The sequence below is a fragment of the Labeo rohita genome, chromosome 17 (assembly GCF_022985175.1).
Source record: "Labeo rohita strain BAU-BD-2019 chromosome 17, IGBB_LRoh.1.0, whole genome shotgun sequence".
NCBI lineage: Eukaryota > Metazoa > Chordata > Actinopteri > Cypriniformes > Cyprinidae > Labeo > Labeo rohita.
The window spans coordinates 25425204-25442284 of NC_066885.1; the positions used below are offsets into that span (position 1 = coordinate 25425204).

At 35.9% G+C, this 17081-nt stretch overlaps 1 protein-coding gene across 4 annotated transcripts in view; it reads right to left on the reverse strand.

Moving 5' to 3' along the window:
* slc24a4a (solute carrier family 24 member 4a) overlaps positions 1–17081 on the reverse strand; it is a 47120-nt gene that overhangs the window by 12183 nt on the left and 17856 nt on the right. For 2 of the 4 annotated variants that reach the window (XM_051133972.1, XM_051133971.1), the window contains exons 4-11: positions 9348–9424; positions 8966–9040; positions 6860–6944; positions 6669–6772; positions 6161–6235; positions 4065–4090; positions 3925–3978; positions 2463–2614 (exon numbers count right to left, since the gene is read on the reverse strand). In XM_051133972.1, coding sequence (XP_050989929.1) covers positions 2463–2614; positions 3925–3978; positions 4065–4090; positions 6161–6235; positions 6669–6772; positions 6860–6944; positions 8966–9040; positions 9348–9424 — 648 coding nt within the window. The remainder of the gene's footprint in view (positions 1–2462; positions 2615–3924; positions 3979–4064; positions 4091–6160; positions 6236–6668; positions 6773–6859; positions 6945–8965; positions 9041–9347; positions 9425–17081) is intronic. The other 2 variants (XM_051133974.1, XM_051133973.1) reach the window with 2 other exon arrangements.

Genomic DNA, 17081 nt, shown 5'->3' on the forward strand with positions numbered 1-17081 from the left:
CGCCCAAATGCATACGCAAAGAAAAAAGGCATAACTTTTATTCCAGCTGTAATATTGTTGCAGCTGCCATGTTGTTGAGATGCTGCTGTGGGTTTCATTGCAAAAGCAAAAGTACTTTGTTTGGCCCTCCAAATGAGTACACAACTAGAAATTAGTGGTTAAGTTATATTTACAACACTGTTCCGGAACAGTACAACACAAATATTCAAATGTGTGCGGCGCAGACTGTTTTCTGAACCTGGGAGAGTTTGCTGTCCTTCCAACTTTGCAAGGACAGTCTGGTGCTTCTGACTCGCAGCCTGTAAGTACATTTTCATTATTAAAGGATTTGCTACTGGCTACTTAAACACAAGTTGAGCAGTGTAGAGTAGTGCTTGTTTGTTGTTTTTACAATCACAAATGCAGACATGGTGTTGTTTACTCAGCGAGACACGACGCAACACAAAAAAAGACAGTATGACTCGTTATAATCAGTAATTATGTCCTTACTGGATCCAACAAATGTCTCATTTATAATGGGTTTTATTCTTCTTGTCTTGACGTGGCGGAACACGGCATCACAACATGGTAAGGGGTGTAACATTTCCGTCACACGCTTGAGGTATTCGGCCAATCACAATGCACTGGATAGCTGGCCAATCAGAGCACACTGCGCTTTACAGAACGATGAGATTTGTGAAATCGACACGTTTCAGAAAGGTAGGACAGACAGGAGCAACAATAATGTACAGTATGTGGAAAATAATGCGTTTTTTGAACCTCAAACCACGTAAACGCACTGCATTACACCAAATGCACAAAATGATGTTCTTTTTAGCAACATCATATGACCCCTTTAAAAAATACCTGCATGTAATTACATCTGTAATTAACTTCTGTAATTAGGGATTTGAGCATGTAGTGCTAAAACCTTATTGTAATTGTTAGAATGGCCAAGGATCACCAATCTCCACGTAAAACTGATCAGGCAGACCAAACCGGAAGTCGTAGAGACTTGAAACTTGGAGGGATGGTAGTACTCAGACCACCTGCAACATCAATGCTCACCCCAATCGGCCTAATGGGGTGTTACAGCAAATCAAAAGTACGAAAATGGCTCATAACTTCTAAACCGTTCGTCGCAGGCTCAAGTGTCTCATGTCATTTTTAAAAAAAAACAAAAAACAAAAACAAACAAACAAACAAAAAAAAAAACCTACTTATGTGAACTAGTCTTAGGTTTTTCAGTTGGCTGGAACCAAACCAGTGCAGCAAGATTCTCTGGGGAGTGAACATCAATAATTATCAAAAAAAAAAAAATAAATAAAAATTAGAGCTTGGCCACTTGGTGGTGCTATAAGAGGGGGAAAAGAAAAGAAAAAAAAAATTAAATCAAATTAAAATGGCTAGAACTAGACAGTTTGTCCTATCGACATGAAAATCAGTATGCATGGTCTTTTATAATAACAGTGTTTATAATAACATTTGCGCATCTCAAAAAACATGGCCGCCATGAGCTGATGAAATTTGAGCACCTATTAGACAAGGTTGATGGCGGTCGATCAGAACGAAACTTTGTGGGCATGTTTGACTCACGGCTCTAAAGGTCTGTAAGAAATTTGAAAGAAACAGGCCACTGGGGGCCGTTATTGCATTTATACACCGTACACCTTAAATCTACCCTTAAACACCCTAAAACCTACCCATACCACCAAACCTGTCTCTAACCTTATCTGTGTCCCACCTCGATAGCAGCGAAGTGTTTTGGAATACAATATGAACACAATAAGTACATTGTACTTATTTTTTAATGAAAGTACATAATAGTTTAGGCCACCTAATATTGGGACCTTTTTTTTTTTTTACCTTTAGAACAACATGCATTGATAAATGCAGAATGCATAAACTGCATAATGACACCAGGAACATTCTCAATTCTGATTTAATAATGTTTTTACCATATCTGTATTTCACTTGCCTTTGTCCTTGGCAGATATCTTCATAACACCTCAAATGAATACATGAATGCAAACCTTATCTTTCAGACACAGTGACAGATACCATTTTGTAAACGAGTGGAAGGATGTATCACTGGTACTGAGACCAAGACATAACCACACACACACACAGCACGGCAGGATGAGACAGGAGCCAGGGCAGATTTAGTAAGGCTAAACAGACAGGCTTCAGCAGGGGGGGGTGACAGAGACCGCCACGCAGCACGACAGTTAGAGCTGCACTACAGGACACCACGCTCTGAAACAGAAAGCGCACCGCAGTTATTCAGCAAGGAAGCAAAGTGTCAGCCTCTTATAAGGGATGTCAGATGGCTACGCTTTCAATAAGTGCTGTTGGCGTAGGTTTACAAACAGCAGAAATACAGATAGTAGAGTGGAATTAATTTAAAGAGAACAAGATCTGACTTTGTTGTAAGCGGCAGAGGGTTAGTCGCTACTAGCCCATGAGGAAGCCTGTCTAGTTACCCTTAGATGGTCTGAGTAACGGCCGTGATGGATCATCTTCAAATAAAAGATGATATTTACTACCATCCTCCATCTCGCTGATGACCGTGTTACCATTGGCGACTCCCTTGTCTTTCCTCCCCGAAAAGTAGTTCTGCATGCTAGTGTTAAACCTAGCAAAAAAAAAAAAAAAAAATGGTGAAATATCCTTGGTAAAAAGGTCAATTGTCTATTGTTAGTGTAGTGATGAATCACAGCTCACAAGGAAATTACTTTAAAACCAAGCAGCTTTCTGCTGGTTGACATGGCAAATGACCAACCTGAACAAAATCTGCTTGGGGAAATCTTTCGCTCACCACACAAAAATCCTGATAGTGTGAAATCCTATTGAAATGACTGGATTTTGCCATGAAAATTTATTGAACAGCAGTAAATGTAACTGCACCATAAATCAGCTCATCGAAGTAGCATGTAGTTCTGTTATTAATTCATCAAAATTTAAGTAAGCAGCAACACCAGCAAAAATTAAATATTCAATACTAATTTCGATACCACAGCAATACATTTTTCAATAACACTAATGTAAAACACAATAATTTAAAGATTCTTAAAGGATTAGTTTACTTTCAGAATAAAAATTTCCTAATAATTTACTCACCCCCATGTCAAGTCAAGTTAAGGTTTTTGAGTAAAATATTGTTTCAATGCAGCTTCAAAGGGCTCTACACGATCCCAACTGAGAAATAAGGTCTTATATCTAATGAAATGATTGGTAATTTTTTTTGGCGTTTTTCTGCATTTTTCATTTTTCTGGGTAGGAAAGTGGGGATTTTGACAGGAAGCTAGTTTGGGGGGGGGGGGGGGTTGGATAAAAATCAGGAAAGGTCCACGAGGCAGGATTCGAACACGGGACTGCCCACAAGGCTCAATTTTTAAAGAAAATAAACATTTCTATACTTTTTAACCACAAATGCGCATCTTGCACTAGCTGGACTTCACACATTACATAATCACGCTGGAAAGAACAAGTGTGACGTAGGTGGCTGTACCGACCCAGCCTTTACAAAGCGAATGTGCAAAGAGAGTCAAACACCATTTACAAAAAAATGCGCTTTCGCATAACAGAGCTAGTGCAAGATGAGCATTTGTGGTTAAAAAGTATATACATTTTTATTTTTTTAGAAAATGATAGATTGTTTTGCTAGATAAGACCCTTATTCCTTGGTTGGGATTGTGCAGATCCCCTTTGAAGCTGCACTGAAACTGCAGTTTGGACCGTCAACCCATTGATCACCATTGAAGTCCACTATATGGAGAAAAACTCTGGAATGTTTTCCTCAAAAACCTTAATTTATTTTTGACTGAAGAAAGAAAGACATGAACATCTCAGATGACATGGGGGTGAGTAATTTTTTATTCTGGAAGTGAACTAATCCTTTAAGGTTAAACATTTTAATTAAAATAAATAAAAAGGTAGACTCACTTCATGATGACAATGTAGCCAATGTACATGACAATCAGTATCAGACTCTCCCACCTGCAGAGACAGAGGAGGAGAAATACAATCAGGTGTCTGCTTTCAACCATTCAGAATAAATTATACTCCGACAGAGGTTCACTTACCATAAAATCTCTTCATCGTAAATAAACTGAAAGAAAAGTTGAGAGTCTCTGTAAATATTCATGGAGTGACAGCAGTTTTTCACTGCATGTGTTAATTACATTCTCTATAGAGCTCAACAGTGACAACCCTGTACTTTTTCATGCATTTCCTTCACAGATATTTAAAAAAGGTATTTAATAAAGACTTGAACCAAACCAACGAGCCCCAACATGAACAAAGTTTTTGTTGTTGCTGTTGTTTTAAAAGAGAGAGGCAAAGATGGAAGCCTTTATATCTGTGTATTTAAAAGGACAGTTCACCCAAAAATGAAAATTCTGTTAATTAATTCCTCACCCTCATGTCGTTCCAAACCTGTACGACCTTCGTTCATCTTCGGAACACATGAAGATATTTTTGATGAAATCCGAGAGCTTTTTGACCCTGCATAGCCAGCAACATATCTACCACGTTTAAGGGCCAGAAAGGGAGTAAAAACAAAATAGTCCATTTGACATCAGTGGTTCAACCCTAATGTTATGAAGCTACAATAATACTTTTTGTGCACAAAGAAAACAAAATAAATATTCTACAATTTCTTCTCTTTTGTGTCAGTCTCATAGCTTCATAAATTTAATGTTGAACGGTGTCACACGGACTATTTTAACGATGTCCTTACTACCTTTTTGAGCCTTGAACGTGTCAGTTGCATTGCTGTCTACGCAGGGTCAGAAAGCTCCCGGATTTCATAAAAAATATCCTAATTTGTGTTTAGAAGATGAACGAAGGTCTTACGGGTTTGGAACGACATGAGGACGAGTAATTAATGACAGATTTTTCATTTTTGGGTGAACTATCCCTTGAAGGGGACGTTCACTTTCAGATCAAAAATTTACAGATAATGTACTCGCCCCTTGTCATCCAAGATGTTCATGTCTTTCTTTCTTCAGTCGTAAAGAAATTATGTTTTTTGAGGGAAACATTTCAGGATTTTTTTCCATATAATTGATTGGTATGGTGCCCTGATTTTGAACTTCCAAAATAGAGTTTAAATGCGGCTTCAAACGATTGATTATTTTCATAAAATAATACAATTTAGATCCTTTTTTTAATGTAAAACGCTCGTCTTGTCTCACTCTGCCTGTACTGTTTTTTTCCGGTTCATGACAGTTAGGGTATGTTGAAAAACTCCCATCTTATGTTCTCCCTCAACTTCAAAAGTGTCTTATATCGCTGTTTTACCTTTTTTGTTGAGGGTATTTGATCTTTTCACATTTACTTTGCAAAGACTTGGTCGGTACTTCTGCAGTGATTTTTGAAGTCGAGAGAGAAAATACGATTGGAGTTTTTCAGAGTTTTTCGACATACCCTAACTGTCTTAAGCCAGAATACACAGAGTTCAGCGAGAGTGAGACAAGACAAGCATTTGAGATTACAAAGTATTTAAATTGTATTTTTTAAAATGAAAATAACTGATCACTACCTTTCCTTCCTCAGCTGGGATCATTTACAACTGCATTTGGGATCATTTGAAGCTGCATTTAAACTGCATTTTGGAAGTTCAAACTCGGCACCATATCAGTCCATTATATGAAGAAAAATTCTGAAATGTTTAACTCAAAAAACAGTTTACAGCTGAAGAAAGAAAGACATGAACATCTTGGATGACAAGGGGGTGAGTACATTATATGTATATTGTTGTTCTGGAAGTGGATTTCTCCTTTAAAACCTTTTAAGGAATGCACTGCAAATACTGCAATCAAATATGAAACTGCAGCATGAAATAAAGCAATAAAGTAATTGACTAAAAAAAAAAAAAAAAAAAAAATTTGAAGCTTATTGCACAATCTTTTGTTTTGGATGGTTACTGGCCCATTTAGAAACACTCTACTCCATAATGACTGTAACTTCTACAAGCATTACTGACTTTTCTTCATAAAAGCTTCTAAGCCATTTTTACATTTTTCATCAAAGCTCATAGTGCATCCGTCTTGAAAGGTTTTTGCATTATTACAAATTATCAGTTTCTTTGTGGAGAAACTTAATGGGATTTTTACTTCCAAAACCTACTCTATTTTGCCACTTAGTTACCAGAGCTCATTAGATTAAGGACACTTACTGCAATAAGGGCGACCACAGACAAAATGTAGTAGATTGAGTCCCTGAACACAGAAAACTTGGTGAGAAAAACAACCTAGTGAAAAAAGGAGAAGAGCTTTGTAAACAGAAGTCAACAAGAGTAACTATTTTTGCTTTGTTAAATTTATCATGTCAACTATACCCTCAAGTCATGCCATAAGCCAAAACAAAAAAGGTTTTGTTTCTCAAAAGACAAAAATACCACAGCGATGTGCTTTAAAAAAAAAAAGATTGTTCTTGGATCTCATTAAAGCAATGCCTGTGAATCCTGTATTTAAAGTGGTAGAATTTTACATTGGACTTTTTAAAACAGTGGTTTATTTATTAAAAAAATAAACCATTGTTTGAAATGAGAGTAAAAGGGGAAAAAAGCAAGCCTGAAAAGTAATTTTCATTTCGCAATGCCCAGATGACAACATGAAAAGGTCAAGAGTGGCAGCAGCTCCAAAGGAGTTGAGCTGTAATATAGCACTGCGAGATTTTCTCACCTGCCCCGCAAATATCCCACACACGCCGATGATGCACAGGATGTTGAACACGGCTGAGCCCACTATGGTACCCACCCCCACATCTCCATGTGTTATGAACACACCTGCAAAACAAAGCAAGAGGGTTCTGATCCACAGCATCTGTTGACACATGACTAATGCATATACAAGCACCTGTGCGTGTGGCTTACCAATTATAGAGGCAAACAGCTCGGGGGCGGAGCTTCCAGCTGCCATGAAGGTCGCTCCTGCTACATCTTCACTCAGGTGCAGTTTCTGATGGATGGGAGGAACATACAGAATCACACAGCGGATGTGCGGAGGTAATAATTAAAAGGTCTGAATAGACTCCGGAGATGTGCAAAACTTTAAGTGGGTTGACTGACTGACTAGTAGCTCTTAAAGTAACAGTTCGGTCTTAAATGATTTTGGTCATTTCTTTTTTTACACTATTAACTGGAAACATCATGACGGAAATGGTGATATTGTGAAATATTATTACAATTTAAAATAACATTTTATATTTTAATATTTTCAATCTTAATTTATTCCTATGATGGCAAATCAGAATTTTCTGCTCAGATAAATATTTTATTTGCTGCTCAAATAAAATAATCATCTAAAAAACATTTTTGTGAAATTTTTCAGGATTCTTTAATGAATATAAAGTTCAAAATAATTAGATTTAACAAATATCAGTCTTTACTAACATTTTTTATTAATTTTAATGCAGTTTTGTTGAATTCAAGTATAAATTTCTTAAAAAAAAAAAAAAAAAAAAAAAATAGACAAAACATTTGAACAATAGTTTGGGATGAGTAACACTTGTAATGTTTTTTTTTTGTTTTGTTTTTTTAAAAGAAGCCTGATATACTCATCAAGGCTGCATTTATGCAATCAAAAATGCAGAAACAAAAAGTAATAATACAAAATGTTATTGCAATATAAATTAATGTTTTATGTACATTTGGCAACAGTTGGGTTTCCAAAATTTTTTTGGAACCTGTGACACTTTTTTCAGAATTCTTTAAATTAAAGATAAAAAGATTTATTTATTCAAAACATAAATCTTTTTTAACAATATAAGTTTTATCATTTTAACACATCCTTGCTGAATAAAAGTAATTTCTTTCAAAAAAAAAAAAAAAAACTACTTTTGACTTTTGAACGGTAGTGTATACTGTTAGAAAAGATTCATATTTTAAATAAATGCTATTCTTTTAAACTATTTATTAATCAAAGAATCCTGATATAAAGCATCACAGGTTCCATAAAATATTAAACAGTACAACTGTTTCCAATGCTAATAATAAATCAGCATATTAGAATGATTTCTGAAGGATAATATGACACTGAACACTGGAGTAATGATGTTGAAAATGTATCTTTGATCACAGGAATAAATTACATTTTTGTGTATATTAAAATAGAAAAACATTATTTTACATTGTAATAATATTTCACTTTTTTTTTTTACTTTTTTATTTCAAATAAATGCAGCCTTGATGCACACAAGAAACTTCTTTAAAAAAAAAAAAAAAAATATATATATATATATATATATATATATATATATATATATATATATATATATATATATAAAAAAAAAAGAAACACTGATTGATCGACTTGTGGTGTTTTCTGGTCCTTAATGGAGCCAAAACTGTCACTCATTAAAACATGTCATAAAACATCTGCATAAAATTCTTTAGGGGAAAAAAAAAACCTTTTGTGGTATACCACAAAAATAAAGCAGGTTTCAAACTATATGAAGTAAATAAATTACAACTCACAATTTGTAAATAAACTGAGTAAATTATTTCTTTAAAAAAAAAAAATGCTATATAGGCTGGTTTAGGAGTCATGTTGACCAGACACTTGCGTGTTTTTTAGGAACATTTTGACACTAAATGCTGACAGATATTTAAAAAATTAAATAAATCAGCTGAATAACTATAACCTTTAGTAATGGATTTTTAAGGATTATGCATAATAAGAACATTGCTTGCAGCAGGTGATTTAATGTCAGACAGTAATTGGTCTCAATTTATTGTAAAAGACAGCAAATTTGTTAAAAAAAAGACAGTACTTTGATGGCTAATGCATGCTGTCAGCATGCTCTGGTTGTATTATAATTAGAAATTGCATCTCTAATTGAATCCCCTTTAAAGCAAAAAATAAATAAATAAATAAATAAACTCACGAAGCAACCACCCGGACCTATAACTAAGAGTTAACATATTGTAGTAACTCTAAGAACTTGAAGCTCATTGTTACCACAGCGCATTTATTCTCACCTCACAGATCTTCTCTAGAGAGGTCACAAAGTAGTCATCACAGACAATAGCAAGGGCCAGAAACATATATAGAGCCTGAAATGGAAAGCAGAAACCACAATAAATCCATTAAAGATCAAAATGAAATGCATCATAACAGGCTTGATAATTTAAGCTGCATGTCTAAGTGGTCTTCTGTTTTATAAGCACGTGTTCACAGGATCGCCTCAGCGCCGTGAACCCGATAGCAAACTCATGACCAATTATAAATGAGGACGAGAGCTGACAAACCATTTATAATTGTCATAAAATTCTCAGACAAGCACCATTTATCCTGGATGACAAGGTCAACTGGTGAGCAAGGTTAGTTGTTGACTGACGTGCACAAATAAAGTTCCCCTACCGCAAATATGTGTAGCAGTACAGCTCCTTGCGTACGCTGTCTGTTGGTGAATATATCCTTGGGGAACTCGTGGATGGCTGCATTGAAAATGAGAAAGAAAGAGTCACTTCGGCGCAAGTTGTCACCTTCCATAAAAATGATCCAGATAAAAACCTGATGGTACAGTCCGTAAAACCAGATCTGCATGAGATTCCAAGGAACGATTGGAATGTGTGGGACACAGAATGTAAATCACGCCCTAGGGACGAGTGACTTCATCATAATGCAGGAAAAATACATTGTATATGTAGCACACATGCAGTGCATTGGACTGCATTTGTGATTTCACACAGTGACATTCATCACAGCCAAGGGTATGCTCAATTTAGTTATAGGAAAGAAAATCACTGATGCATAATAGAATGTAGTCTCAGAAAAGCTATTCAGAGGTGCATCCAAAATGAAGCTTTGCTAGTGGGATGTTTCGCTCTCTACACCTAGTATGCCTGGCTTTGGGTGAGTTGAACTAGCAGGGCTCCAGACTGCGACCACTTTTTCTGTTGGTGCGACTAAATTTTGTGAGCGGTCACACTGGTGCGACCGCCGCACTGTTCAACTCATAAGCACTATAATTTCTGTTATTTATGAGAAACATCAAAACGGCAAAATGAAAAAAAGCATGCTAATCGTTTGAGTTGTGCAGCACAGACTATATCTCAACTCCAATCACAACGCAAACATACTTGTCCAAGCTCAGAACAGCTTTACTCTGGAAACCAAAGATGATTTCGTAACACTGTTACGCGATCCAGTGAGAAGTGTTTGAATTTGCCGCAGAAGGAACAAGGCCGCTGCGAAATCTAGTGAGAATCATTTAAATTCAGCTCAGAAGTCTGTGTTATAAACAGCGCTGACATGCATTGGAAAGCCAGTAGTAGTATAACACTGTTGTGGCAGCAATAGTCAAATGTCATTACATTATTAATTTCAAGGACTTTTTGAGAGAGAAATTCAAGCACTTTTCAATAACTTAAGCATTTCACCTATTTCAACTATTATTTCCAGCACTTTAAACTCTAAAATTATCCAATTTGAATGTTATTTTGAATGGGATGACCAAACATTTAACAAACATTTATGTAAAGTTAAAAAAAATAAAATACATAAAAAAAATAAAATCACCATTATAACAAGTAGATGGCAGCACTTATTGGCTTATTGGTCAGGGTTTGTCAGAGTTTTACACTTCTGAGTATGAAGTGAGAAGTGCCTTGAAAAACAAACTTTTCTTCAATTTGCTACTAAATCACACAAATCACTGAAGTTGTTGGTCAGTTCCATATAATACTATAGAGAAGAATGATGGTACATTTAGAAGTAGAATAGAACAAAATTTTCTATGAAAATTACATTTAGCACGTTAGAAGTCCACTTCCAAAACAAAGATTCACATATAATGTACTCACCCACTTGTCACCCAAGATGTTCATGTCTTTCTTTCTTCAGTCGTAAAGAAATTATGTTTTTCGAGGAAAACATTTCAGCATTTTTCTCCATATAATGGACTGCTATGGTGCCCCGATTTTGAACTTCCAAAATGCAGTTTAAATGCGGCTGCAAACGATCCCAAATGCGGTTGTAAATGATCCCAGCCGAGAAAGAAGGGTCTTATGTAGCGAAACAATCGGTTATTTTAATACAAATAATACAATTTATATACTTTTTAATGTCAAACGCTCGTCTTGTCTAACTCTGCCCGGACTGTTTTTGTTCCGGTTCATGACAGTTAGTGTATGTCGAAAAACTCCCATCTCATGTTCTCCCTTAACTTCAAAATTGTCCTATATCACCGTTTTACCTTTTTTGTTAAGGGTGTTTGATCTTTTCATGTTTACTTTGCAAAGACTGGGTCGATACTTCTGCAGTGATGATTTTGAAATACGATCTGGAGTTTTTGACATACCCTAACTGGGTCTTGAGCCAGAATACACAGAGTTCAAGAAGAGCAAGGCAAGAGGAGTGTTAGAGAACAAAAAAAGTATATAAATATATTATTTTCATAAAAATAATATATTTATATACTTTTTTTGTTCTCTAACACTCCTCTTGCCTTGCTCTGCTAGATCGTTCTGCTAGATAAGACCCTTCTTCCTCGGCTGGGATCGTTTACAACTGCATTTGGGATTGTTTAAAGCCGCATTTAAACTGCATTTTGGAAGTTTACATTTTTAATCACTATTCCCAATTTTATCATCAAATTTTTTTGTGCACACTGGACATTAAAAGCATCAGTATTATTATACAAGAACACAGCCTAGCAGTCTACCAGTATGGGTAGTCCTGACTCAAGAAATCACTGCGTCTTCCTATTAACTTTCTACTAAAATCAAAAATACTTCACACTTCCCATTAGGTATGACATCCACATCCGATCATACAGTGTTCAGAAAGGAAATGACACGTACTACAAAACTCCCTTCTGCACTTCCACATTCATCACCACGTTCGCCTATGTGAATGCACGTATGACAGTTAGCGGACTCTGCATTAGAGTTTATAAAGTTTTAAATATGGATATTTTTCTTACACAAATGCATCGAATTGCTTCGGAAGGTCTTTATTAACCTCCCGGCGCCACGCAGAGCACGTTTATGAAGGATGGATGCACTTTATTGGGCTTGAAATCAACGCCCATTCACCGCCATTATAAAGCTTGGAAGAACCAGAACTCCAATTGTATTCATCTGAAAACAGAATGTTATAGACACCTAGGATAGCTTGAGGGTGAGTAAATCATGGGGTAATTTTCATTTTTGGGGGAACTATCCCTTTAAATAAAAGCTTATGTATGGTATTACAAAAAATGTTTTTGACAAAAACTATAGCGATGAGTCCAAAATCCTTTTCTGTGATGACCGACATTATGCCACAAATGCTGTTGCTAGAGCTTAACTTCATATGGAACCCAGAACATTCCTTTAATTCTGGTTTATACGCCTCCAAGGCCTTCTGTTAGTGCAATCTCACTAAACGTCAAAACCCCCACAAACACATGGCAGGGTAGGTCACACGTCAGTACATTCTGTCATGGCAGCCCTGTTTGTGACCCGGGCAGCCCTGTAGGTCAAATAATCCCCAGTGGCACAAGATGCTGCCTGTCAGGGCCACGCTAATAAAGCTTACAACATAAATCAACATCAGCCCATAATCTATATAGTCACCTTCCCCTCTAAAGCTAATGAGGTTCTTTAACACTTTCAGTGGGCTTGCCACCCACAAATCTCCATATTCTAGGCACTAGATATGACTCAGGACTGAGACTTTTCAGAGCAAATACCAGTAATCAAAGCACCTGCTGTGTAAAAGCATCAAAAACTGCTTTTAAATCTTCTACTGCCAACTCATTTTTCAGTCTGAAGTGCTCATTAAAACACTCGTGGTACTAATAGCTCTTCCCGTTAAGAAGCGATCTGTTATAAATGACGGCAATTGTGGCATGATGTTTTATCATCACAACCACCAGCAATTTCCATTGCTGTTATCTGAAGGGTTGAGAAAAATGAAGAATCCCAACAGGTTTTATCCAGCGGAAGAGAGTTGTTGGTGCCCTGATCACATTTCCCTTCCCACAGCTCGCCCCTCCCATAACACATGAGAAGGAGGAGAGGACGCCCTCAAGGTCGTCTCCTGAGAGAAGCCACATGCAGGCACATGAAGTGTCATCCACAGACTAACATACACTTGGAAACAAAATACACAGGTTAAACTCATAGCAGTTACATATAAAAGAACCCGAACTAGAAAAAAAAAAAAAAATATATATATATATAATAATTGGAAAAATTGACCTGTGACCACTTTGGGGTCCAAAGTACAACTGGGTTTTAACAAATTTTACAATTTGATTATGCTTCAAAAGCTTGAGATTCAATTCAATACCAATTATTTTGGATATACAACAGGTATCTCTCAACTAATGCTGTAAAATATACATGAGAGACAGGTGGTATTACATTACTATAATATTGAAGGTTAAAATTAGATTTATATGCAAACACTTAAATGACAAAGTTTTTAGAATATTAACGTTTTTATTATATAATAATCTAGGTATATGTATATGTATATGTATATCTATATACAAATTATAATACTAACTGTAAACTACATAATTTCTACTTCAATTAATTTTTATGAAATATAAACATTTGAATAGCAGCTGTCATAAACTTGATTTATTAGAACTAAAATATTTAAGATCAGTAAAACTTAATGAGTGTTATAAAGTGTATATATTTAGCGAAATGTTCTACTCTAAAGTTCATTTTTTAGCTGACTAATGAGTTTATGGTCAGTCACAGAATATGTTTTTTCTGAGGTAAATGTGACATTACCTGACATTGTTTACGAGCAATTATACTGACACATGACTGGCATTGCTAGCATTCATTAAAAGTCCATGCAATCTAAAGTTTCACATATCAAAGACACTGTAAAGGTATGGACAGAAGTTCAATACAAGACTCATTTTATATGATAAACATTTAATTTAGGCTTTTATTTATATATAAACATTAATCAACATACATACATAAAGCTCATCAAATATCATAAACATGGAAGTGTAACCATGTTTGCTAGACACGTGAGAACAAATGAGATTTATGGAAAACATGTATATAACCAAATGATTAAATATTAGCCAATATGCATGATGTAACAATCTTCCAGAAGTGCTGCCTCTGTAGGATGTCACTTCATATGGTATTCAGCAGAACCTGCTGTTTGTTGACACTGGAAGATGTTTTTCTCCAGGTTGATGCACTTGCGCGAAGCATCGCAATCTCTTGCAGGTAAATCCATTAAAGTCCTTTGGAGCTCCACCACACTGCATCAATTATTAATGATAGTACCATTAAAAACAAACTCTCGCTGTCTCTGTGGGCATCAAGACAGTACATCCAGGTGGAGGTTTTGTCAGCGTCTCCAAACAAATGGTGAACAACATACAATACAAGCATGTATGTATGTATGTGCATTGCGTTTGTATCTGCAATGTGAACAGCAAATAATCTAGGCTACTGTAGAGAAGCATCTCAGGTAGAGTGAAACAGTATGCGATTGTTGTCTCTTGTCATCTGATGACCTTATCCATCATCGTCTGTCCTGATGTGAACACACATGGCAGGATCAGCGCCTCACAGTTGGATATACTGAGCTGAGCTAGACGTGTTTGTGTGTCAGTGTATCTTGTAAGAATCGCTTACTGATGCCAACACAAAAAAAATAAATAAATAAAAATAAATAAATAAATAAATAAATAAAAACAAACATAGGATGTGTTTGAAATGGCACTCTCATAATATAGTGCACTGCCTTCTTCAGCATCAATGAATGTTCAGCAGGGGCATTTCCTCCAAAGAGGCAAGGGAGGCAATGCCTCAAAATACTGGATGAGGGAAAAAAAAAAAAAAAAAAAAATTATAATAATAATATAGTGCAAAAATAAAACAATGCCAATATTACAAAATATAACAGCATTAATAAGTGTATAAATCACTCTTTTTTTTTTTTTCTTCTAAAGAAACACTGTCCAACAGCGACACCAGCAGGTAAAGCTACAGTGGGAGTATGTGTCTCTTTCGTCTCCCCTGAGCCCACTGAGTTTTAACCGTGAAGTGTGCGCGAGTTTGATGGGGGGGGTAATTGAGAATGAATGGGGGAAAGTCACATGAGAGGAGGCTATGCAATATGATTGGGTATGACTGTTTATGCTCAGCTCTGATTGGTTCATGTTATAAATCCTGCCTTGATGTAGGACAATTTTGACATTGAACAAGAAAACAGTTTTCCGACCGGATTACACAAACTACGTATCGCAGAGACGAGATAAAACGAGCATTTGAGGTTAAAAAGTATATAAATTGTCAATTTGTTTTGAAAATGACATATTTCGCTAGATAAGACCCTTCTTCCTAGGCTGAGATTGTTTAGAGCCATTTGAATCTGCATTTAAACTGCATTTTGGAGGTTCAGACTAGGGGGCACCATTGACGTCCACTATATGGAGAGAAATTCTGGAATGTTTTCCCTCAAGAAACAAATTTCTTTACGACTGAAGAAAGACAGACACGAACATCTTGGAAGACAAGTGGGTGAGTAAATTATCTACAAATTTTAGTTCTGGAAGTGAACTTTAACCAAGAAAACATGACTGGGACATGAATTTAATTTAAAAAAATAAATAAATAAAATAAATAAACAAAAAAAAAAAAAAAAAAAAAAAAAAAAAAAAAAAATAAAATAAAATAAAATAATAATAATAATAATAATAATAATAATAATAATAATAATAATAAAAATATAAATATAAATAAAAATAAAAATCAGTCCTACCTCATTACGGAAGCTACACGCCACAGTAAGAACCAAGAGAACGCTAACTTTGAACTTTGAATTGGAGTTATTTTAATCATCACTACAAAATTTTTATTACACCCATTTTTAAATGATAAACGTCTTGCGGGGGTGCAAACTTACACACTCAGCTGTAACGCGTGCACCTCTAGGACCTCTAGGCGGGCTATCTCCCCCGTGAAGTTAGTCCTGTTGCAAAAGCCATTTCATGTTTAACTGTGGGTTATTGTGTGTGGTTCTTACCAGTAAATACAACCTAGAGCATAACATATGACTGATTTACTGCTTGATTTGCAAGCAGAATTGCACTAGTCAAGACATCGTAAGGATTTAAATGTCAATAAATAGTTACAAGTCCTTTATGGAAGAAACGGCGTAGTTAATATACAGCAGCAATCCAGAAAGAGCACCGTTAATACTGAAAGAAATACAATGCTACCTCTAGCCCCCCATCTTTGTGTGACAAGCCTCCCGCCGTAACGGTATTATGTTGTTTTCTTTATGAGATACGCTGCATAACTGTAAAGCTGTTGAATAGCGTATTAACCTATTTGTCAGGACCTGAGCTTGCATTTATGTCACATCTTAAAAGTGCACGCACAAAGCACCCACCCCATCACGTTTTATTCCTTACGAATGGTTCGATCAATCTGTTCCAGTCTGTAAAAAATGCAAGTTCCTAAAATAACCCCTCTTCAGGCACAGGAGCATTCTGCTTATTCAAATTTCAGTCAACAAGCTGGCATCCAACCCAGACTGTCTGAGCGCTCTCTCTCTCTTTCAGATTACTTATTGATTTGAGCAGCTTCTGAGGAGCGCAAACATAATGGAAGCTGCTCTCATCAAAGCACCTGCTTGTTTGCCCATGCGAATGCTTGTTCAGTGTGATTCTCTCATTACAAAACCATATAAACACAGGAAATATCTTTTTTTTTTTTTTTTTTTACAAATAAAAAAATTAATTTTGCATGCTAAATGAATTATGCCGTTTGTGCATTTTTATTAGCTGCGTTTCAGAAGTGTGACGCCCTTATCACATCAAATTAAATCAACTCATTTCACACCACGACAAAGGAGGAACATCTTATTTAGCAAAAGCAGAACTGATGACAAGCTCTCCAATAGTCTCAGCTTCAGAAACTACATCCATGGACCTGTTAGGGAGCGTCTGATGCATTTCGCATGCAAAAAGGTCAGGATTTTGCCAGCTCCAATTTGATTGGTTGACTGCTATGCAACTTTCAGGAGTCAGCATGCACTTGATTTTAATCAGTCTGCTAGGAAAGAGTGTTTACAAGTTCACAGGCTGCTACAACGAGCATTGTAGATGAAAAACAA